This window comes from Protopterus annectens, chromosome 2.part1 (assembly GCF_019279795.1).
Source record: "Protopterus annectens isolate FY-2018-M chromosome 2.part1, PAN1.0, whole genome shotgun sequence".
NCBI classification, from domain to species: Eukaryota; Metazoa; Chordata; order Ceratodontiformes; family Protopteridae; genus Protopterus; species Protopterus annectens.
In genome coordinates, this window is record NC_056729.1 from 1387315412 (window position 1) to 1387341107 (window position 25696).

General features: G+C 45.4%; 1 protein-coding gene across 1 annotated transcript in view; it reads right to left on the reverse strand.

The window, feature by feature from the left end:
• TMEM214 (transmembrane protein 214) overlaps positions 1-25696 on the reverse strand; it is a gene marked incomplete in the record, with an annotated part of 1377439 nt that overhangs the window by 476358 nt on the left and 875385 nt on the right. The window contains 1 exon segment of the mRNA XM_044062865.1: positions 15542-15590. Coding sequence (XP_043918800.1) covers positions 15542-15590 — 49 coding nt within the window.

The window sequence follows — 25696 nt, forward strand, 5'->3', positions numbered from 1 at the left end:
GGCTTAGGAGAAGCGTCGTCGGCAGTTTTGGACCTTGGCGGCCTGTCTCTGTCTTTATCTTTGCGTTTTTTCAGAATCCCGGTAGTTGGATGGCTAACAGATGACATTTCTGGATAATTAAACCGAGAACCGAAATATTTAGAGGTGAAAATATACTGATGATGGTTAGTGCGCTGATTAAATAAAGCACAAGCACAAAACCGACAGCAAGGTATGTTGTGGTCAGGGCCTAGGCAAGGAAAACGGTACGAATGAAAATCTTTATGAGGTATTCGCTTTCCACAAGTAATGCAATTATTAACTTTTACTGACATCGGTAAGGGGCAAGAAAAAGTTTCCCCAAAGGGGTACTTAGCTTTAGTTGAAGACTTCGGTTCTGAAACTCGAAAACGAAAATTTCAGGAGTTGGCCGACCGGCACTTGTGAACTGCTTCGGGCACCGTACGGCAAGAAAGACTGATGTAATGGAGTCAGCTGCATGTTTTATACCTCTGACAACCTGACGTCATGGAAGGGACAGCAACCGACGCAGGACCCAAGACTTTGTTAATCAGGTTGACTGAGGGCTACCTGCAAGCAGATAACCCAAATGTAATGACTGCCACAGTGAAACACGAAGAACATCTTCAAGCAGCCCTGCAAATCACCATGGACTGCCTCTAGAAGGTAGGCTTTACACTCAGCCACCACAAGTCCTAACTTCAGCCTCAGACAAGAATTCTTTCTGGGAACACTGATAGATTCATTACTACAAAAGGCCTTCCTTCCCCAAGCCAAGGTTTCCTTCCTGACAAACTATCTGAGCAGCCTACTTCTAAGGCAGACAAGTCTCTGTGACAAAATACCCAAGGGCCTTGAGATACATGGCTTCCTGCATCCTGATGGTGCCTCTTGCAAAGCTGCATATGAGAAAATGCCAATGGTTCCTTAAAAAAAAAAAAAAAAACCCCCACTTGAGAACAATATTCTGAACTCCTGGAAACCGCAATGCCTCTTCTTCCCTGCCTAAAAAAGGAGCTACTCTGGTGGAAAAAAGAAGTTATGTACTCACCATAAAGTTCCATCTGAGTAGTTCGACTTCATTTGTCAACAACCTTTGGGTTCCGGATCCGAGCAGGCAGCTTACCAAGCTAAAGATCCGAGCTCCAAGCTCCTCCCCCTTACCCATACTACACTGCAATCTCCTTCCAATCCTCAGATCGAGTTTGTCACCCAAAATGTGACACACAACAACCTAAGCCAAAAAACCTGATCCAAACACATACACCAGGCTCGTCAAATTCAGGACATCGAGCCCAAACAGAGAAACAACCATCAAGGTCAGGGGAAAGGAGGGGGGAAGGTTGCTGACAAATGAAGTCTAACTACTCAGACAGAACGTTATGGTGAGTACATAACTTCTTTATCTGAAGTAGTTAATTTCATTTGATCATCAACCTGTGGGACAGAGTCCCCAGCTACCCAAAATCTTGGGAGGCCCTTAAGGAAGGATATTCTGGAGCACTGCAGAGCCAAGGGAAGCCCTTCCTCTAGACACCAAATCTAGCTGAGTAATAAAGGTGTGAGAGGAGGCCCAGGTAGCTGCTGAGCAAATACAGTCCAGGGAAACTCTAGACCAGAAAGCAGCAGAAGTAGCCATAGAATGGGTAGAGTGAGCATGAACCCCCTTCTGGTGCTGGTAATCAAAGTTATTTATGTTGTTGTTGCATCTTTTGGCTTTTCCCGGTTAGGGGTCGCCACAGCGGAACTCCGGTCCGCTAATGATTGGCAGTAGATTTTTACGTACTGAGTTGCCAAGCCCTGACGCACAGCCTTCAACGAAGGTACGTCCATTCACGCATGTCTCCACACAGAAGACGCTTTAGCTGAGAATCGAACAGGACAATGTCTTACTGTGAGGCGACAACGCTACCACAGCACCACCACTGCAGTCCAATCCAAGTTCTTTATGTGCTTGTAAAATACAAAGCGAAATCCATTTAGCAAGAGTCACCTTTGAAACTGGTTTTCCCAAAAAGGGTTTAGCAAAGGAAATGAAAAGCTGATCAGATTTATGGAAGGGTTTGGACCTATGCAAGTAAAAACGTAACTGCTTGTGAACATCCAGCAAATGAAGTTTGTATTACCCTTTATTTTGAAAATAAGGGAAAAATACAGGCAAATTAATAGACTGATTAAGATTTGACTCCGAAGCAACTTTAGAAAGAAAAGACGGGTTAGTCCTGAGAGATACCCTATATCCTTGTGAAAAACTAGGTATGGAGGTTTCATGCATAGTGCCTGAAGCTCCGACACTCTACTGGCTGAAGTAATAGCCACCAGGAAGGCTGTCTTCCATGACAAGAATTTCAAGTCAACTGATGCTGCAGGCTCGAACGAGGGTGCAACTAAGGCCTGCAGAACCAAAGTCAAATCCCATGGCGGGGAAAGATTTTTGATAGGGGGTTTCAGAAGAAAAGTACCTTTCAAAAAAAGTCTTGCAAATTCTGGCAGCAGCTAGGGAACCTGAATTTTCCACTACGTGAACATGGGAAATAGCCACCAGTTGGACTTTTACTGTGGAAATGCTGGCCCCTTGTTGGAAAATATGAGACAAAAAATCTAACACTGCTGGAACTGGAGCGGTAAAAGGATCCAGATTTCTCTGCAAAGCCCTAATGGAAAAACATTTCCATTTACTACTGTAAACTTTTCTGGTACAGGACTTGTGTGCCGCTACCAGGATGGGTTTAACTGGGGAAGAGATACCGGGAGTCCTGGCAACTAATAGAACTAGAGCAACCAAGCTGTGAGCTTGAGGCTGTCCAGATTCGGAGGAAGAATTCCAGAGGGATGACGAATAAGATCCGGAATGGGATCCAAGATCCAGGGTGGAGCTAGGAGATGAGACCGCAGGCAAGGGAACAAACTTGACAAGGCCAGAATGGGGCTACGAGGATAATTCTGCTCCCCAACTGACGAGCTTTTTGTAAGAATTTTGTCATGAGAGGAAGCGGGGGATATGCATAAAGAAGACCAAGTGGGCCAAGCAACAACAACATCATCTCTAGGGGCTTCCCCCGTCTGGGGAATCAGAGCGAAAAACTCGGTGCACTTTGCATTGGATGGCGATGCGAAGAGATCGCAGCAAGGCTGACCCCACCTGAGGGAAGATCTGTTCCGCTACATAAGGGTTCAAAGACCACTCGTAAGGCGAAAGGGTAGTCTTGCTCAATTTGTCTGCCAAAATGGTAGACTGACCCAGGATGTGTGTTGCTATCAAAAAGCGGTTGGTGGAGATCGCCCATTCCCACACTCTCATGGCCTCTCAACAAAGTGGATAAGACCTGGTTCCCCCCTGTCTGTTGCTGTACCAGACCACTCACATGTTGTCTGACTGGATTGCAATAGTTCCCAGAGGAAGATAGGTATGAAGGGCCTGCAATGCTACAAGGACTGCTCTCATCTCTAGAACGTTTATATGCAGAATGGTCTCACTCTGAGTCCACATGCCTTGGACAGTCCTGCCCGGACAATGCCCCCCCACCACCACCATAAGCAGGAGGCGTCCGTGGTCACCGTGGCTTGGGGCGAAGACGCAACAAAGGGGCGCCCTTCTTGCAGTTCCTGGGATTGAAGCAACCACGAGAGAATTTTTGCACACTTTGCTCAGAGGAATAGGAATGTCTAGAGACTGATGTAGTAGAGACCACTGAACTTGTAACGTCCACTGTAACACTCTCATATGCAGACGTGCACAAAGAACCAGATTTATAGCTGCTGCCATGGAGACTAGGGCTCTCGGGACCAACTCTGCTGGGGGTACAGGAGACTGAAGAAGCGCCAATACATGAAGGGCTAGGCTATGAAGTCTATATGGGGTCAAAAATATCCTGGCCTGAAGGGAATCTATTCTTTCCCCCTATGAAATCTAGAATTTGAACAGGTTGGAGGGAAGACTTCTTGAAATTTATCGTGATCCCCAGCCGAGACGACAACTGAAGAAAGAAATTTCTGGCTAGTACAAGTTGATGTCTGGTGGGGGCAGTGAGAAGCCAGTCATCTAGGTACGGAAAGACCTGAATGTCATGAAGCCTCAGGTGGGCTGCTACAACTGCTATGACCTTGGTAAACACCCTGGGGGCTGTGGTGAGACCGAACGGTAGGACCCTGAACTGGTAATGACTGGCTCCTAGCCGAAAGTGGAGGAACCTCCTGGATCACCTGTCCATCATGATATGGTAGTACATATCCTTGAGGTCTATCGAGCACATCTAGTCTTCCTCCTGCAAGAAGGGCAGGATGGATTGTAGAGTGACCATCCGGAACTTTTCCTTGGCAACGGACAGGTTCATTGTGGATAGGTCGAGAATCTGCCTCAAGTCCCCTGTCTTTTTTGGCACCAAAAAGAACCTGGAATCGATGCCTGATCCGGACTGGTCTTGGGGACATTTGCTGGATTGCTCTTTTTTCTAGCAGCTTTCTTATTTTCAAAGCTGCCACCTCCCTTTGAGCGGGTGGGACATCTGGGAGGCACCTTGTGTACAGGGGACTGTTTATGAAGGGAATAGAATAGCCTCTGGATATTATTCGAAGCACCCAGTGATCTGACATGATGGACTCCCACTGGGTTAGGTGCCTCGAAAAATGCCCCCCCGACTGCCTCCAGAGAGGAGCAGTCAGGCAACCCCTCAGTGCTCCTGCGTGGGTTGGTCAGAAAAGGGTTCCCGTGTTTTGAAGTTCTTCAGTCCCCCTCTACCTCTGGGCCAGCGTCCACCTTGTCCCCCTCTGCCTCTGGGGGAGGAGGAGTCCAGAGCATTCTGGGACTGCTGAGATTTCCAGAACCACAGCTTCTTTTGCCCTCGCTGATTCCTGGAGAAGGACCTTTGAGGGTTAGAGAAGCGGATCCCGACGGCTGACAGCATTTTCCCGTTCTTCTCACTCTGGACATGTGTATCTCGGACGATCTTCCCGAACAGGGACGAACTGTCACAGGGGGCATTAGCGAAGGATGCCTTGAAAGGTTCTGAAAAATCGCAAAGCCGGAGCCAGGCATGACGCCTCATGGCAATACAGGACCCGGCTGCCCTAGCAGGTCCCTTGGTGGCATGAGAGAGTAGACGCATGGACATATTTGAAACAGAGTTGAGGGTGGCCATATGAGCCGAGAATGTCTGTTTATCCTCAGCCGAAATGGACTCTGGAGGAGACTCAGCGTACTCCTTCACGACGTCACGCTGCAGTCTATTACGTGGGCCATGTAATTCAGCGCCCTTATAGCAAAGGTAGCTGAAGCAAAAGTCCGCTTTCCAAGATGATCCAGCGCCCTGGACTCCTTGTCCGGGGGATGGATCGAGAAACTTTCCTGGGCGAGTTCCTTTTTGGTGGCCGCCACCACCATGTCATCAATTGGGGAACCCTTACTCCAAGTGGGCTTGTCCACAGGAGGGCTCAATACTTTGTCGGGACGTTTGGATATTGACTCTACAGTGTCTGGTTCCTTCCAGGCTCTGGTGGTACTGACGTCCACCAGAGGGTCGGCTGGGGGGGACACCCAAGTGGTAGATGGGCCTGCGTCGCATGCCTCCAGAAATACAGACTCATCCAAGGAAGGTTTTTGGGAAGACCAACCCCCCTACTGGCAAAGAATTTCCATTATGTCTCCGAAGGACGTCTTCCCGGGGGGGGGGGTGATCTGGGGGACCCTTCCCCTTCCTCCAAGTCAGTATCTTCAGTGAGGGACTCGGGGGGGGGGGGGGGTCCATGTGCCTTCTTTTGCACTGTCATTTACGAGGTGTCTCCTCGGGGGGACTATCCAGGGAGGGCTCGCAAACTGTCTCGCATTCTTCAAGGGGAACTGTCTGGAGCATATTGGACACAGGCTGTCCCTGGGAGGACTGGATGATGGAAGACAAACTCAGTTGCAAGGGAGCAGGGGCGGACTCACAGGAAAGCGTGAGGGGGTCTCGATCCTCCAGAGAGAACCCTCTCCACAAAGTCGAAAGCCGAAGGGGAACTGGCTTCCTTGAAGCTGGTGGTGTGAGTAGCCGTGCCCCTCGGATCAGACAAGGGGATCGGAGCCGAGGCTGGAACAGCCGGACCCAAGGAGACAGTATGCCCTGAGCACAAAGGGGCCGACAACACACTCATCACCTTGGATCCGATGCCCAGATCTTAGCTTCGAGAGCTTGGATCCGACAAGCTCGAGGGCATGGCCGGCATCGAGGTAGGAGGGACCATCAGTGCCGACCCCTTGACTCTGGGGCTCCTTGGATCCATGGACTCCGAAACCCGAGGGTGGATCGGAAAAGGAGCTATCGGGGCAAACGTCAGAGCCGAACTCCCTGCTCCAGCTGGGGGGGAGCCAGCAACACTCCCATCTGCAATTGACTTTGCAGGAACCTTCTCATCATCTGGTCCATATCGGCTTCAGAGAGGCTCCTAGTGGACCCTTGAGGACACCACAGACACCGGCCGGGAGGGCCGATGTGAGGACGACCTCGAAGTGGGTCGAGCCTCGGGCTCCGGGAAGAATCATGGAGAATGGTGCAGAGGGGAAGATGGCCTACCAATCTTTTCTGGTGTCGAGATCATCTTAGCGTGAGGGGCCGACGGATCCGAGTCCGCTTGCCTCTTGCAACCCCACTCCCTGTCTCCATCTCTCTCTTTTTCTCTCTCTCTCTTTTCCTCTGTGTTTTTCTTTCCTGGCCTCTCTCTCTCCCTGCTTAGAGCTGGGAGTGTGAGTCCCAGACAGGGGATGAGGGCTGGAATGCTGAACAGTCACAGCCATGACTGAAGATGATGCTGCAGAAGAAGTAGCTGACTCTGCGGGTAAAATACCCACTAGAATTAGCTTGGTCCTGCGATCCCGCAGGGCTTGGGGGTTAAAAGTTGTGCAAATCTTGCAGCCAGATATCAGATGGGGAACCCCCAAACAAACTACATGCAGAGTGTGACCATCGGCTGGTGACAGCTTTTGGCCACACTCTGTGCACTTAGAAAAAGTCGGCTTCTGACCTTCCGACATAACTTATTTAGACAAGCTAAGTAATCAGGCACACACACACTAAGGACGGGAAGGGGAGGCCTACACAGACAAAGTTTGGAAACTTTCTTATACCACTACACTATTATTTTTAAATGCAAAACCCGGGGTGAATAAGGACAGGGTTAAGTGTTTTATCACTCAAAAGGACACACACAGACCGAAAGTTAGATGAAAACCTAATGAACCTGCCTGGAGCTCAAGAATCCCGTGCTGGCAAAGCCGCGGCAAACGAGATCAGAGGATTGGGAAGGAGGTTGCAGTGTTGTATGGGTAAAGGGGGGGGGAGCTTGGAGCTGGGATCTTTAGCTTGGCAAGCTGCTGGCTCGGATCCGTATCGGATCCGGAACCCACAGGTTGATGATCAAACGAAGTTAACTACTTCAGATGACACTATTCTGCAGAACCCAGGGGAAAACTTCTATTTACTAGAGACTGACAAAACCATCACCTCAAGCAGATCAGAAGTAGAATGGACAGTACACTTAAGACCACTGAAGGTACACGGTATCTGGACCCCATAGCAAAGGAAATTGCATATAAACCAGAAAAAATGCTGGCAATGTTTCTATCTAAAAAGCTTTTCAAAGCAACCTGAACCCAGGAACACTGCAGATTTGGACAGAACACCACAGTTGTGTTTCATTAACAAACAAGGAGGAACTAATTCCTACACCTTCTGCAGTCTGGCAATACAGATTTGGCTCTTGGCACAAGAATTGCAACCGACAGAAATAGCATCCTACATCCCAGGCTGGAATACCATAGTAGACTCTCTGAATAGGCTTCCACTGGACCCCAATGAATGGATGCCGAAGACATATTTTCCTGGACATCACTCACCATTGGGGGCACCTTAGTATAAATCGGTTTGCCTCTCACCAAAATAGACAACTACAAAGGTTCTTCAGAACCCAACATTCAAGGGGCATGGAGGACGGACACCTTCCCCTTCAAGTAGACAGACACTTTCTATGCCTTTTCTCCCTTATCCTTGATCCCCAGGTTACTGATAAAAGTGAGGTCACACAGGCCAAGCATGGTGCTTGTAGCCCCCCTCAGGCCAAGGTAGCACTAGTTCCCCCTCCTGTTGACCCTCAACAAAAGGAGATACTATATTCTTCCACCTGTGATAGACCCCTTGGAGTGAATAGATCTGTCATTCATCCACAACAAAACACACTCTTTACAGCATGGAGGATTGGATTTTAATTCCAAAAAATGCAGACTTTTCTGCTGACGTTCTATCATGAGAGAGACAAGAAAACCCACTACCAGAAAATCAAACTTGTTCAAACGGAAAAGGTTTTCTGCTTGGGGCTAGGGTTAAAGGTTTGTCACCTCCTCATGTGGGAATTAAGGGATAGAAATTTGACCCATCGCCAAACAGACAATTTCAAGATGGATAGCCAATTGTATTACCTTACGTTATGCTCATCATGGAAAACCATTACCAGCTTATGTCAGGGCTCACTCCACAAGACACTAATACCTTCCTAAAAGGTGTCCCTACTCAGGCCATCTTGGAGGCTGCTAAATGGATCTCTGTCCACACTTTTACCAAAACTACTATCTAGGCACTGCATCCAGGGGTAAGGCAGGCTTTGCCACTGATATCCTGCACAATCTGCCATCCCAGAGGCCACCAGACAGCTTATCGTCCAACCTGTAGCATTGGGATTCCTTCCAAGAATTAGTACTGCAACACTAACTACAAAGAACATAGCACAGTTGTGTTATATTTACCATAATTTTAGATGTTTGAGTAGATCAGTGTTGCAGTCCAAACTCCCACCATCCTTCCTCTCTATCTGCTGGCCTCTTCTCCAATGCCTGGGTATTTTTTGCTTGTTTTTTTACAGCCGGGTACCATCTGCCATCATCATCATCATCCCATCTTCCCTCTACTTTAAATCCAAAGTTAGGACTTTTTCCTATCTCTATCTGAACTTTGGTAACTGGAAGGGAAATATCCTCATGTATCAGACAGACTTTCACAGCCTAGAATGACCCAAAGATGCCCTGACATCCAGATGTCTGTTCTTGCAGTGTTGTAAGAAGTTGTCAGGCGTATTCTGACTTACTGTATTGTCCTTGGTTTTGGGAGTTTCAGTACTCTTCTTGGAACCAGGAATTTTTTTTTGTTTTTCTTTCAGGTGCTCAAAGTTTTAAAACTTCAATCATCTGAAGTAGATTTATATATATATATATATATATATATATATATATATATATATATATATATATATATATATCTGTATCTCTCTCTCTCATATATATATATATATATATATATATATATATATATATATATATACACACACACATACACACACACACACACACACACACAGTAGTGACTTGCATAACAGAACTTAATTTAAAGCAGATTTCCCTCAAGAAAAACTGAAAACAAAACATTCCTCATACTTATTTGTCAGGACAAACCTTAACATATGAGCCTGACAATTCAAACTTCTGATAAAAGTTGCAGAAGCATACACTCTTCCCATCATTATCAGAAATAGCACGATTGGAATTGAGAAGAGTGTATAAAAATTTAAAACAATGAGGAACTTTATACATCCTATGTACCTTTTTTGGGGCATATGGCTGATCATCAGGAAAATTGTGGACCTTAACACACACACAGACAGACACAGTCCATACCTGACAGAACTGGAGGAATGGGTGCTGGTTCTGGAAATTTCTTCTTTAACAAGCTCTGTATTTTCTTAAGGACTGAAAAACCTCCGTGCTCTAGAAATAGTTTTAGTGAGAGAGAGAGAGACCCCCCCCACACAAACCCACACACACAGGGAAAGTCAGAAACTGAGTTCTCCTCTGAGTCTGAATCAGAAACCTGAGAATAAAACTGTATTTGCCCTTTTTTCTCCTATCCAGATTCAGAATCTTGAATTTTTTCAGGAAAGTTAGCATGACTTTCTTTTACCAGAAACTAATTTACAAGAAGGATCAATAGTCTGAATTAAACCCTACGCCAGACCCAGTAAACTACTCCTAAGGAAATTTGAGGAGGAATAATTACTTGCTTAGTTTTCTGCATCTTTTTGACAGGAAAAATGGTAACAACAGTGTTACTAATAGCAGATGCAGCTTCCCCAGAGATGGGCAACAGCATTCTGACAAAACAGGGAAGCCTTCCCTGTTCCCTCCCCAGGGCTGACAAGTGTGTCTCGCCCTTGCCCAATAAAGGGGACCCCAATAGCTGAAAAGGATGCGTCTGATCACAGACCATAGCGGCTGTAGGTGCTACACCATAGGGATCCAGGGTAAAAGATGAATGGTCTGAGATGCAATTGAAGACCACAGCAAAGTCACCCCCTTGTGGCTGAGGCAAACTGCAAGCTTGCTATGATAGCAAAGGCTATTTACTTAACTTTTTATTTTTGTGGATGGAAGGACCAGCCGTGGGACCAACAGACTGAACCATGGTCAAGCCAAAAATTATGCCCCTTTCCCAGGGAGAACAAGCAGTAAATTGCCAGTAAGAAAAAAAAAAAAAAAAAAGGTTAAAAAGTCACTTTTTTTTTTTTTTTTTTATACAGACAAACTCAGTAAAAAGTACTTTAAAAACACTTTGAAGCCCCACAAAGTACAATAAACACAATTTATCTACAGGAAAAATGGCTTTTAGTTAAACAACTTTTAAACTGTCAGGAAAAAAGAATACTCCCATTTAAAACTACAGCCAGTCTCGTGACAGCCTGTTAAAATACAAACTCCTAGCTTTAAACATTTTTATTTTTCTGAAGAGGAAAATATCAATAATAAAATTATTCAACGGAAAGCATTCTCTCCAAAGGGAACTTTTCTGTCCAGCAAACAAGCTGACTGTCGAATCTGGAAAGCCTTACAGAAGGGTACTCTTTAGAAGTAGTAAAGCATTTTAGGGGTTGGTGTCCAAACTTGTCTTTTAGTCATCGCAGCTCGAGCTGTCTAACAGTTTGGCAATGTGGAAGGTGCCTTTAAGCTTTGAAGCTGGCCAGCTGCTATATTTTGGACAGGATATAACGCGTATAGCTAAGACAACTACAGCCATTGATCAATGCAATGAATGTGAAATGAATCACAAAACCTGTAGTAATTTCAAACTACTACAGTATATAGGTTCATAGGTTCATACTAGGCTATCTGCCCAAGGGCATTTATAAGCCTAGCCCATAGTTATGTGGCTTTCGCCACCCCTTTAGTTTGAATAAAAACTATGCCTATCATTTTGCTGTGCCTCTGTCAAGCAGTGACGCTGAAGTAATCCCTGGGGTATATCTGCAATCTCCCATCCATTGGTCAAGATTCCTCTTGAACAAGACCAGAGAGGTGCTCTGCCTCACATGTACCGGGATTTTGTTCCACAGCATAGGGAGTCTCTGGGTGATGAATCTGTCCCTCCAGCACGTTCTATTTATAACCGTGTCAAGGTTTAAGTCTCCCGCCCTTGTGGTTCTGAGGGATCTAGATTTTTGAGGTGAAGCATATTCATCAAATCTGGGTTTGACATGGCCTTATATGTCAGGCACAGGTCACCTCTGAGCAAGCGGTATGAGACTGAATAGAGCTGGAGTTCTTTCAGTCGGGCAGCATAAGACATATTTTGAGACCCTTTATCCTTTTGGTGAGGAACTTTTGGGGCCTTTCAAGCTGCAGCAGGTGTCTGGTCAGATACATTCCGAACGGGCATTGTACTCAATCATAGGTCTAATAAGTGATGAGTACAGGGGACGATGACCTCCCTTGATCTAGATGTGAATCCCTTCATGATCAGGTGGGTGATATAGAAGGTTTTCCTAACTACTTTAGCAACATGAGTGTCAACGAAGGCTACTGTCAACCTGGGTCCCCAGATCTCTGATGACTTTTTCTGTGCTCAGTGGATTGCCACCTATATGGTAGCTAGGGTAGCCTTGTTTTTCCCAAAGGGTATGACTATGCATTTTTGGCGTTTAACTTCAGGCCATGGCTCTGGCACCAGTTATCCATTTCTGTGAGGCCCTTCTGGAGGATATCTGTGTCAGATGTGTTTTCGACTATGGCCCAGTTTGCAGTCATCTGCAAACTTTGTCAGCCATAACCCTCCTGTGTTTGCTTGTACTTCAGAAAAGTAGATGCCGAACAAGAGTGGACCCAGGACTGAGCCCTGTGGGACACCACTTGTGACAGGCTTTGAGTCTGACATGGCTCCAGCAACTCTGACCCTGTGGGTTCTGTCACTTAGCCAGTTTGCAACCCATCTTGTGATGTATGGGTTTACATTCAAGCTGATGAGTTTTTCGATGATACCTGAGTGGGGTATTGTGTCAAGGCCTTTGCCAGGTCGAGGTAGGCTGTATGGACTGCCTTTCCTCATCAATGGCCTTGGTGACTGTCTCAAAAGTCAACCAAGTTTAAGAGGCAGGATCTGCCTTTGACAAAGCCAAACTGAGTTGGATCCAAAGTCTGCAAGTTCCCTATGTCTTTATTTATGAGTTCCATTATGATCCTCTCCATGGCTTTGCAGATAAGGCTTGTCAAGCTAATGGGCGGTAATTTCCAGGGTCTGTGGAGGCACCGCCCTTATGAAGTGGGACCACAGTGTGTGCGCAGGCGCCTCCTTAGATGCATATCCTGAGGTGAGGCTAAGATTAAACAGCTGTCCTAACTGTGGGTTTAATTCCTCATTGAGTTCATGAAGCACACAGCCGGGGACACCATCCGGTCCCATGGATGCTGTGTTTTTTGCCTTAGTGAGGCCAGTTCTCACCTGGGCGTTGGAGATGTTTCGGGGGCTACAATCCTCTGGAATAGATATCTCTCCTTTTGGGGAGGGGAGAAGTTTGCACTGAACCTGTCAGCCAGTATGTTGGCAATGTGTGTAGGTTCAGTAATTTTCACATCATTTTGAACTAATTCTGAGCATATCTGGGAGTTTCCTCCTAGGTTTCTAACATAGCTAAAGAAGGCCTTATGATTCTCTTTAGAGTCCTTGGCGATTTTTCTCTCAAAATTTGCCTTGGATGATTTTATGAGAGCTCTTAGTTTTTACTTATAATGATCAAAGGTGTCTTACCTTTCAAGGATTTTGCTCTATCTTGTAGTAGCTTCCTCCTTTTGTTGTAGAGCTTGTTTATGGCTGGGGTCCACCAGACTGGACGCTTGCCTTTGGTACAGAGAGTCTTAGTTTTGTTTGGGATTGCCTGATCCATGCAGTCCTGTAGGTGCTGGTAGAAGGCATTTGTAAGTGATTCAGCGGTTTGAGTAATGTTTACCACTGGCTCAGGGGCCTTAAAGGAGACCACACTAGTTTTTAGAAGTGTGAAATCGGCTTTTGAGAAGTTTTTCACTGTGGTCTTTTTGTTTCAGGTGGGGCGGGATGAGGACCTCCAGCGAGATTAGTTTATGATCTGATCTCACCAGTGAGGGGTATACTTCGGTGTTGAACATTTTGATCCCATGTTCGTGATGATGAGATCAAGTATGTTTTCTCCTCTTGTGGGGATGGTGACTAGTTGTTCCATGGCATTTGAGTTTATGAACTCCAGGAATCTTTGGGTTAGAGTGTTCGGGCTTGAGTAGTGTTCCCAGTCTATATTAGGGTAGTTAAAGTCACCTAGTATGATGGTGTTTGGAGATACATTTATCCCCTCCAATGTTTTCAGGAAGGCCATGTGAGGTTCCTGAGTTTGAGAGGGTGGCCTGTAACATGCTACAAATTGCAGAGCAGTCTTGCCTATGGTTAATTGCACCTGGATGGTCTCCGATGCATCATGCGTTGCCACCAACCTTGAGGTGTGGGTGTCCTTTATGAATATGGACACCTCCTTTCTTGGTGTTGTCCAGATTTTGGGGCGGAACGCATGATATGAGGTGAAACCTGTTAGTGCTGGGGTGCTCTCAGGAGCCTTGAACCAGGTTTCTGTCACAGCACAGACATCGATGTTCTCCATATTGAGAAGGGCCTCGAAAAGTGCATCTTGAGATTGAGACTTCTGGCATTGAGCAGCATTACCCTTAGTTTTTTCCTTTTGGTGTTCTAGGGTGGTAGGTTTAGAATTTGAGCCTTGCCTAAAAAGGCACTATGGGGTGGCAAGAGCCTTTGCCAATATCCGGAAGCCCAGGGTGACAGGTGCAAGCCGTCCTCATGAGAGCGTGGCTTGTCCAGCATGTCATCCCAGGCAGACAGACATTGATCCCCTTTGAATGACACCAGAATTTAAGCCAATTATTAAAGCTGATCATCTTATCACTGTATTGTGGCATCATTCTAGGTGAAGGTAGGATACTGCTCAAGGTCAGGGTCATACCTGCCTGGGCTACATAATCAGAGAGCTCCTCGATGTCCCTTTTCATGTAGTCCAAGGAGGTACATCTCAGGTCGTTGACACCAGCGTGGACAATGACTGAGTCTGTACCTGCTGTTGAGAGACCTGAGTGCTTGCGTTATGTGGCGGATTCTAGCGCCTGACAGGCAGCTTACTGTGACCTTCTCTTTACTCAGTCTGGTGAGCGGGACGTCAGTGTGTCTGACTATGGAATCACCAATGACAAGTGTGTCTGGCATTTTGTTTGGCCTTAAGGGCTGTGACTGTTTGACACTCTGACTGTGTGGTCTATGTGTTGCATGTGTTGGGTCGTGAGGTGGTAGTTGTTTGGGTGTCTGCTTTGGTGGCCTCTGCTGTTTTGGTAAATTTTGATCAGAGCCTCCGAGTATGTCTTTGTGTGAGTATGTGTATGATTTGAAGTTGTGATGGTACCATGTGTGACTGGGTATGTATTGTGTGTGGTTACCTTCTCCTCCTGTCTGGTCTTGCCAGTCCTATGTTGAGAGAGCTCAGCCTCCAGTTTGGCCGTATAGTTGCATCTCGCATGTATTTGTGTTTTGTGGGAGAAGGAGAGGATTGTCTGTGTACATGAGGCAGTTGTAACATTGCCTCAATATTCCCAGGTTCACCAGTTGAGCTGGAGAGGACACTAGCAACTGATCCCTTGACATACTAGAAGTAGTAGATAAAGAGACTTTCAAAGGACTCCGGGGGAAGTGGGTTTTAGGCTGGTGGGGTACTATCTATAATAAGAGTGCTTTATCAAGGTGCAAGTACTGTAGGAGTAAGTGCTAGGCTTTACAGATAGAGAATAGTCTACTTGGGAATCAAGTAGAGATGAACTTTTCAGTTATAGGATATGCTGGTTAGATCAGCAGTACAGCTCGAGGAAGGTAGTTTTAAGGGAAAATTGGAAGAGTGGAATTTAGATGGCCCAAATAGTTTAGTACATTATACACAATATTTACAAGGATACATTTATGATATAGGCATGGAATGACATCTGACATCAAAACTGCCTTAAAAGTGACTATTTACCCATCCATAGCCATGTTAATTTTGTTTATTTTTCATTCTCCTTTTGTATCAGCTTGTTGCAGGTATTTTTGAAAGCAAAAATTTGCAGTTAGGAGGTATATTTAAGTTAATAAAACTAGAAATTAATTTTCAAAGAAAGCATGCAGTGCTAATGAATTACCTTTTTTGATGTGCCATCAAATGATTCTGATAGATGGTTCAACAAGAGACTACAAAGGAAAACAATGAAGTTTAAAAACAGGTTTAGTCATACCAATGGCATCCTAACAGCTTTACATTTTTATATTTCAAATGGAACTCTAATCTGGATCCGTTACCTGAAAGCATCTATTTTCAAATGTAATATTCTTTGCTCACAAAAATAAATGTCAAATCATCTTATTTTTCAGAGCTGTCCAAGTGCAAGTTTGTTACTTTCATACAAAGAACCATGCGATAAACAAGATGACACATTTAATGGCTGAGAATCAACTACAGATGCGTTATGTTCTCTACTAACCTATTTTACTTTGCTTCACTTGTTTTCCCAGGATATTGTCTGGCACTGTAGAGGATTAATGCTCTGAGCTGTTAACCAGCTGCTTCCTACAGTCCAAGGTTTGAATCCTTCCACCTGCAGTTCCCTACTGTGACGACCCTAAGCAAGTCATTTAACCAAACAGTGGTCCCAGGTCACCCCTGAAAAAGGGGCACCCGTGTCTATTAGGCAGAACAGGTAAATAAATGACTAAAAAAAAAAAAATAATGAGAAAATAAAGCGGTCAAGGGCACACCGAAACAGGCTGCACATTAAACATAAATTTATTGTTAATTTAAACACAAGTGCTTTCGCCCTGCACCAATGCAGGACTTTTTCAAGTGAACAAACAAACACTATCTCTAACCATTTAAATACCCTAATTACATTAAAAGGCGCCAACATTTCTTAAAGATACAGCACTATATAATTTAAAAAAAAATAGCTAAGTTGCCAGTCAGAACTAAAAATTAATAGACCCAGATTGACAACATTTTTTTTTTGATCAAACCATGTGGAAAATAAACCTAACTTCAGATAAACAAGAGTTATGTACTTATCATAATAACAGAGCTATGTTCCGATTTTCATCTGGTTCAACACATGGGTTGTCTGATGTGACCTTGGCACCAATTTTGAAGCTTCTAAGATCCAGCGCTCTTGACTACTCCCCTACCCATAATTCCCTCCATTCCACCATAGTACCACAGATGGAGTCTGTCACACTAAATTAATCTAAAACAATTACAAACGAGACTAAACCTACAATATGGGTAAAAAGTAGAACAGGAAGGCAGTCTGTTACGACTGCTCACAGACAGGGGGTATGAGAAATCACCTAGTCATCAGAAGCCCATTTGTGCCAGTTTGGGAGGGGGCAATAGGAAAGGAGGTTGAAATGGATGAAAGTGACATACACAATAGAAGAAATTAAGTTATTTAAAGCAGATTTTCCTCACAAGAAGAAACTACAGGCAAAACATTCCTCATACTTTTTCCATTAGTCAGGTCAACATACATCTATTGTTATGGTAAAGTACAGTTGTGTACACTTACCATAAATGTAGATGTTAGAATCTATTCACTGTTGCAGTCATCACCTGTGGGTTATCCCTGTTGTTGTAAGCCCACAGCTGGCCCGAATACCAGAGTCAATGTTTTTGTGCGCCGGCTGGTGTCGCCTGTAGTCTGACGTCAAGTCGTCAGTACTATAAAGCAAGGCAGCCAACGTCATTACATCAGTGTTTCTTGCCCTAACCCATCAGAAGCGCAAGGGAAAAGAAAGAAGTGGTCCTGGTGGCTAAGAGCCACCCTGGGAAGCATGTGCCCCCCCCCCTAGGGGGAGATGTTAAATGGGGGATGGAGGGAGGAAAACCAAGACTGCAACAGTGAATACACACAAACATCTACATTTATGGTACGTGTACACGACTGTACTATGTTCTTCATGTTTCACTGTTGCAGTCATCACCTGTGGGAGGATTCCCAAAGCTGAGGTAAAGAGTGGAAGGATAGATGGAGTCCTAGGTATTGATCAGGAGGCCCTGCAGAATTGCAGAGGCAAACCCTGCCCTAGACGTAGAAAAGAGAGACGAGGGGTGGGTCTGAATCATAATGGGCAGAGATGGCTGAGGCATGGATTTTAATAGAGGAGAAGGAGAGGCCACTACTGAGCAACTCTGCTAAGTAGTCCAGGATGAGAAGAATGGACGGTTGGGAGGTACTGGCCCCTTTCGATTGTTTCCAGGAGCAGAATCTTTTCCATTTTCCTGCATAAGATTTTCTTGTGCTGGGCCTTCTGGCCTCTGTGATGATGTCCAGGACCGGTTTGCTTAACAGTGACTTCTTGCTAGTTTTTAGTGCATAAGCCATGCTGAAAGTTAAAGAATCTGTAGGTCTGGGTGCAGTGCCTTCCCCCTCTCCTGGGTCAAGAGGTCTGACCTTAGGGGAAGCAGCATGGGGGACTGTAAGGTCAGACTGTGAAGTAAGGGGTACTAATGCTGTCTGGGCCAATCTGGAGCAATGAGGATGGCCTTTGGTCTCTCCTCTTATTTTCATCGGAACCTTGGCAATAAGGGGCAGAGGAGGGTATACGTACACAAAGAGGGAGCTCCAGGGGAAGGTCAAGCATCCACCTTCCATGCTAGGAGGTGATATTCCCTGGTACAAAACTTGTGCAGCTGGTGGTTGAGGTACGAGGCAAAGAGGGTCCACATCTGGGGTCCCCCACTCCTGGGTGATTTGCAGAAAGATTTGTATGCAGAGATGCCATTCGTGGGGGTCTAGTAAGTTTCTGCTTAGGTGGACTGCCAGTGTGGTGATCCCTGGTAAGTACTGGGCAATTAGGTGTAGCCCCATGGAGGTGGCTGTAAGCCAGAGACTCATGGCTAACCTTCACAGGGGGTAAGATTGGGTGGCCCCCTGCTTGTTGATGTACCACATAACTGTGTTGTTGTCTGTTTTTATAATGAAGACCCCTGGACTGAGATGGGGTTGGAAGGAAATCAGAGTGTTTTGCACTGCCATCATTTCTTTCTGCTTGATGTGCAAGTGAAGTTGCTGGGCATCCCAAAGGCCTTGGGTACACCTGCCAGCTAGGTGAGCACCCCAAACTATGTCTGAGGCATCGGTGGTGATGGTCTGGGCGGAGGATGAAGGGAAGACCCTTGTTCCTGGCACAGGCCTCTGCCCACCAGAGAAATTCATCCCTTATGCAAGGGATCAGTGGGGGAATGATCTCCAAGGACTGAGAGTGCTGACACCAAAGGTTCTTTAAGTACCACTGAAGCTTTCTTATGTGAAGCCAGGCGAGAGGGATGAGAAGGATGCAAGATGCCATGTACCCCAGGGCTTGCAGAAACTTTCTCACAATGAGGTGACTTCTGCAAGCCAGCTGGGTGAAGTAGAGAGGCAGGAAGCTCTGCTTTTCTAGCGATAGGAAGGCCATTCATTTTTCTGTGTCTAGCACAGCTCCCAGGAAAACAATTTTCCTGGTGGGGTTTTGCTTTGACTTTTTCTTGTTGATGGTGAACCCTAAAGAAGTTAGGAGTTTTTTTGACAAAGAGAAGATCCTGGAGCATTTTTTCTTTGCTGTTCGCCTGCATGAGGCAGTCGTAAGGGTAAATCTGCATATTTCTCTGTCTGCAGAATGCTATAGCCAGGGCCAAACATTTGGTGAATACTATGGGAGCAGTAAATAAGCCAAAGGGCAGTGCAGAGAACTGAAAGTGCTGATTGCCTGCTCTGAAGCGCAGTAATTTTCTGCAAGATTCCCTGATGGGGATGTGAAGGTAGACATCTTTTAGGTCTAGTGCCACCAGGCAGACATTTTGTGTGAGCACAGGCAGGAGCTGCTGTAAGGTTAGCATTTTGAATCTCGGGACTACCAAGGAGGTGTTCAGTTTGGATAGATCCAGGATGGGGCGCCAAGTGTCCTCCTTTCTGGGAACAAGGAATAGTCTGGAGTAAAAACGTTTTTCTGCTTGATCCGGAGGGACAGGTTCTATTGCCCCCCTGGGATATTAGTGTTTTTACTTGTTGTAATGCCTTTGCCCACTGGTTTGGAGGGAAGCTCTGGGTACCCTCTCGGAATAGGGAGTTCACTGAAGGAGAATCTGTATCCCTGATAAATGACTTTTAATACCCACTGGTCCTTGGTTATAGAGACCCAATTGACCTTGAAGAGGGTGAGCCTTCCTCCTAGTTTTAGATGAATTAAAGGAGGGCAGGTGGGAAGAGGGAGTCTCATTGTGAGTGCTTACCATAGAAGCTTGGCTTAGAACTCCCTGCCTTAGAGGCGGAAGTGGTCCATTGCTTGCTTCTTTGCTGGCCATGGGATAGAGGCCTAGATGTCCTGCCCCTGTGGGGCTTACTTTGGCCCTGTCTGCTGGGTGCAGGGAAGGCCCAGTGCTTAGAAGGGAAGTTCCTGCTGAATCTGGGTGATTGAACTTTAAAGAAATCGTTTACTGTTTGCATAGAGTTTGCTTTGTCTTCCATCTTTTTAAGCACCTCTTCTGCTTTTTCCCCAAACAGTGTGTCCATGTGCCAAATAGTTTAGCAACCTTACAGCAATGGTCAAAGTAGTATAAACTCACTTCCCAAATCTGTCCAAGGTCCTAGACTCGACTCTTAAGGGGATGAACAGACTAACTCCTCAGCAAACTCTTTCTTGGTGGCTGCCGTTACTATCATTGCATCTATAGCCAGACCTCTGTACCAGTAAGCATGGTCTTTGGGAGCTACAAGGTATTTAACTTGTTTCTGAAGCATGGGTTCTGTGACATCCGGTTACTTTCATGCTCTGTGAGAGATTAGATTCACCATCTCATCAGTAAGGGGAATCATCCAGAAGTAGCTGAGCTGGCTCCAAAATGTTTGAGAAAAACAGATTGCTCTTGAGAAGAGGATTTTGTAAGACCATCCTCCTTTCTGTCTCAGAAGTTCGAGGATCTTCCTAAACAAGATGCCCTCAAGCGGTGATCTATGGGACCTCTCCCTGTCAAAATCTGTGCTTTCTAGCAATGACTCCTAGGGGGAGTCAATGTGCCTCCACTTGCACTTCTGAGAACTCTCCTCGGGGGAATGCCCCAGGGGGACTGCTAAGATTGAAGGTGGGGGGACTTTGTCTGTCCTGAATGAGGACTTCGCGGGGCTTTTATGGACCAGCTGTTCTAATGGAACAGACTGAGCAGGATCAGGACCCAGGGCCATTCAGCTGAGGAACGGGTGGAGCAGAGTGAGCAAGAGATGTCTGGTCTCCGGCACTGGAGAAAGCTCTCTCTCTCTCTCCTGCCACAAAAGCAGAAGCCCAGGGACAACCAGGTAAGAGAAGAAGCTGCTGCAATGGGGTGAGCAATGAAACCAATTCACACCTTCTCCAAGACAGAGGCTGGAACAAAGCTATCCAATGCCAAATCCCCAACAGGAAGGGATGGCTCCAAAAAAAACAGAGGTGAACTCTGTCCCTGGAGCTGGCAAAGAAGCTATGCCTCCAAGATTCATCAGTCTGAGAAAACTATCCATCTATCTCACAGGAAACTGGAGACGAGTAGATCTGAGAACACACTGCAGTCGAGAAAGACCATAATTTCATATCTGATGCAGGAACATCAGGTAATCCTTGATCCAAAGACCTCATAAGGAAGAGGTTGGATCAGAGTAGGGGAATCCAAAGGTAAGGGGGAAGGTCCAAAGCTCACGAGTCTGATGAGAGATGAATTTCATGTCATTCTATCTACATCAGCTTCTTTGACACTTCTGGTAGATCTTAAGAATTAAGACGTGGATGGAGGTCTGGAGGTTTTTCTGTTTGGATCTCTCCTGAAGAGGAGGGGCAGCCTAGGGAAGACTGGCTCCAGAGAAAATTTCCACTCCAGCAAAGGAGTTCTGGATCACGGAGGAATCCGATCTGAAGAGGTTTTTGGAACACAGGGCCTTAAAAGCCGAAGACAGTGAGTTTCAAGATGGCTGCATATTGAATAACAGCTTATTTCTAGCTCTCCCAGTGTGAAAACAGAAACTCAGCAAAGAAGGCCAGTAGAGCTGTGTTTATGGGTAAATTTCAGTAACTGGCTAGCAAGTGAACTGCCTGGATGCCAGGAATACAGAAAGACCTTGAAAAAAAATCAGCTACAAAAAGTTAGAAAAACACAATGATTGGGGAAAGTTCTGCAGCTGTTCAGCAAAAAGCAATGCAACCTTCAGATATGATTTCCAATAACCTACAGGAAGATACAAAACAACTGCATACACACCTGATTAAAATAAAACACTGATGAAGTATATCAGCAGAAACAACAAAAGGCTGAAAAAAATGGAAGAAGCTTTAAACAGATATTCAGATAAAATGATAAAGCTGTAAAAATCAGAGGTCGAAATAAAGAAACGGATGGCTGAATGTCAGACTGCTCAGGAAGAAATGTTTCAAAAAATAACAGAATTAGAGGACAGAGCATGCAGGGAAAAATGATATTTTCAGCTATACCAGAGAAGCTGGAAGGAACAGAGTGCATTCATGTTATAAAAGCACAAATAAGCATCTGGACTGCAGTTGCTGGTTGAAAGGGCATACTGTGTGTATGCTCCAAAACTTAGCCATAAGAAAGCAACCTAGACCTTCAATAGTAAGGATGCAATCCTACCAGAAGGAGGTGATTCTGATAAAACTGCGGCAGAAGGACAAAGTACTAAAAGTGTGAGACATCAGAGTGTTTGTGGCGAATGATTACTCATTGTACACCAAACAAAAGGGGAGTAAGTTTATTTCATTGTTTAGGGAATGTCGAGATGTAGATGTGAGATTCAAAACTGCTGTACCCAGTTGTCTTCAAGGCATTCTTCCCTGGAGGGACAAAATCATTTTTTGATGATATAGATGCTAAGGAGGAAATAAAGTTTCTCCAACAAAATGTAAGGTGTGAAACAGAAGGAGATTCTGCTTCTTGTTCTTCTGGTAATAAAAAACACACAGGAACTGTACCTGTGAAACCTTTGCAAAATTTTCAATGGAAAATCTTGGAAAGGAGGAAGGGAGCACGACAGTAGACTAGAAGAACAGAGCATGTTGGAAATGGAGGCCGGATTTCGGACATGAACAGAAATAAAACCAGTAACTTAATATGGGATTACAATGCAATAATTATACTTGTGAAATAAGACAGAAGAAAATCTGGAAATACTGGGCTTTTTCAGAACTTGTTGGACTTGTGGGGGACTCTACAGCACATGCCCTACTTCATGTCTAATTAATATTCGGAAAAGTGCTTTGGGGAGGGGAAAAGGAGGGAGAAAGTTAACTAAATAAAGATTTTTTTTCTTAAACAGTACCAATTTTGTGGCATGTGGTTTTATTTGCATGCTAACATTTTTTTTTCAGTTAGTTGTAAGTGTAAAGGGGAACGTAAACAGGTGCTGCTGCTGTTTTTTTTCCCTTTTCTTTCTCCCTTCTCTCTTTCTTCTTCTTCAGTTTTACGAAATGCAGGCACTGCAATGTTAAAAAAAAAAAAAAAAAAAAAGCTTAGTTAAAAACCAAGATAATAGTGTGCTTTTTCTCATTCTTGCATGGGGGAATGACTGGATTAAAGACCTTAGACTGATTTAGTAGCAAGTTTTAAGAGAGAGCAAGTAAATGAAAAACACTGAAGAGTTCATACGATGATACTATGCTATCGGTCTGGAGACCCTTATAAGCCTAGGCAAGAATTTTGCTCATGTTCCCATAAAGTCAGCACTTGTTTCTCCTGTCCAGTAGGGTCACAGGTGGGATTCTAGGGGTGTGTTTTCTGTTTCCATCCAGTCATCCAGGCTCCTCTTAAAGAGGGCTACAAAGGTACTCTGCCTGACATGGAAAAGGAGTCTATTCCACAGAATGCAGCAGAGTCTTTGGGACACAAATCTATCCTGCCAACAAGTTCTATTAACGTTACGGATCAGGTTAAGGCTTTGCGTGTGGGTTGCATGAGTGGAGTTTAACTTACGGATATGCAGCAATTACAACAAGGCTGGGTCTGAGGTGGCCTTGTATGCCAGACACAGGTCACCTCTGAGCAGTCTGTATGAGACTGAGTAGAGGGATAGGGCTTTTAGCCTATCTGTACAGGATAGGTGTTTGAGACCCTGGATTTTCCTGGTCAGGAACCTCTGTGGTCTCTCCAGCTGCTGCATGTGCTTGGCAAGGTACATGCCAAAGGGGGCACTATAGTCGATAATGGGTCTTATAAGGGGGGAGGAGTACAAGGATGTTATGACCTCCTTGTTCCTGGATGAAATACCCTTATTTTTTAGGTGGGCCATGTAGAAAGCCTTCCGTACAACAAGGCAATATGGTGGTCAAAAGTCAGGCTATCAACCTGGGTGCCCAAGTCCCTCACGACTGTTTGCATGCTTAGTAATATGATAATTAGTGGGGATGCCATTTTCCATAAAGGGGCTAATGATGCATTTCTTGGCATTCAGTTTAAGACCATGCTTCTGGCACCAGTCATTAGCTTGGGCAAGACCCTCTTGGAGAATGTTCACATCACAAGGGGAATTTAAGACAGTGCCCAGCTTGCAGTCATCAGCAAACTTGGTCAGCCACAGAACACTGCTTTTGGCTTGCACCTCAGAAAAGTATATCCTAAACAGTAGAGACCCCAAGACCAATCTTTGGGGTACACCGCTCATTACAGGTCTACTACTAGAGGTGGTTTCCCCTAGTTTGACTGAGTGGGTTCTATCAGTGAGCCAGTTAGCTACCCATCTAGTAACATATGGATTGATGCCTAGCTGGGAGAGTTTATTATGCCCAAGTGGGGAATAGTGTCGAATGCTTTGGCTAGGTCAAGGTAGGTGGTGTGCACAGTCTTCCCCTCGTCCATGGCTTTGGTGACTGTTTCGAAAAGTTTAACAGGATGATCTCTCTCGGATAAAACCAAACCCTGTGAAGTCAAGTGTTTGGAGGTTGCCAAGGTCCTTGTTTATAAGGTCCATGATAACGCATTCCATGACCTTGCAGATCAGGCTAGTTAGGCTGATGGGCCTATAATTGCCTGGGTCAATGGATGCTCCACCTTTGTGTAGAGGGATGACATTGGCTGTCCTCCATTCAGCTGGATGAAGCCGGTGCTCAGGCTTTGGTTGAATAGGATGCCTAATGGAACTGAGAGCTCATGCCTGAATTCATGTAGGATACAGCTAGGGATGTTATTGGGCCCCATGGAGACTGCATTTTTTTGCCTTTGAGAGGGCATTAAAGACCTGCTCCCTGGTGATGAGGGGAGGGGGGCAGGTGCTGAGGATGCCCTGGTTTACTGATGGGGGGACAGGAAGGTGAAGTTTTTACTGAACCGGTCTGCCATCAGGTTGGCTAAATCTATGGCATTTGTATATGTGGTGTTACTGACCACCAGTTCAGAGCAGATTTAGATGTTACCTTTGAGACTGTGGAGATATGTGAAGAAGGCCTAGTGATTCTCCTTAGTGGATGTGGCCAATTTGGACTCAAAGTTAGCCTTATAGGATTTCACCTGTGACCTTATTTGCTTTTTCAAACAAAGAAGAAATTGCTTCCCACTTGGCATCTGCTCTGTCTTGGTCGTGGACAGCAATTTTTTCCTTTTATTATAGAATTTGTTTATTGCTTATGTCCAACAGACAGGGCTACTCTTCCTTGTGGAAGATGATTAGTCCCTGTCAGGTATTGCTGAGTCCATACACCTATGTAGGTGCTCATATAGATTTTTGGTGTAGGCTTGGACATTAGTGCTATTTCCAACTGAAGGAGATTGTAGTCGGCTCTGGAATTTTTTTTGTTTGACCCTGATTTGGGGGGGGGGGGGCAGAGGAGATGGTGACTTCAAAAGTGATTTATGGCCAGATCTTACCAAGGAGGATGACACTGTAGGGGTGCTACAGTGGCTACTCATGCTGGTTAGTACCAGGTCCAGGATATTTTCACTTCTCACAGGGGTGTTGACCAGCTAATCCAATGCATTGGCATTGACACTCTATGGTTGGGTAGTTAAAATCACCCAGGATCAGGGTAGAGGGTTGAATCTTGATGGATTCAAGTAAGTCCAGATAGGTGGAGTGGGCTTCCTGACTCACGGTTGGGGTCTGTAGCTAGATATAAACCAATTTCTTCTAGTTCACCAAATACTGTACCAAACTGACAAAACTCCAGCCTTACAAGACCTGATCACCCTCTATTCCAATAACCGAAAACTTAGATCCACTAACAAGGCAATAATCTCAGTCTCCAAAAGCCATTACAGCTCTGGTGACTCCCTATATTCTAGCAACACTGCCAAGACTTGGAAC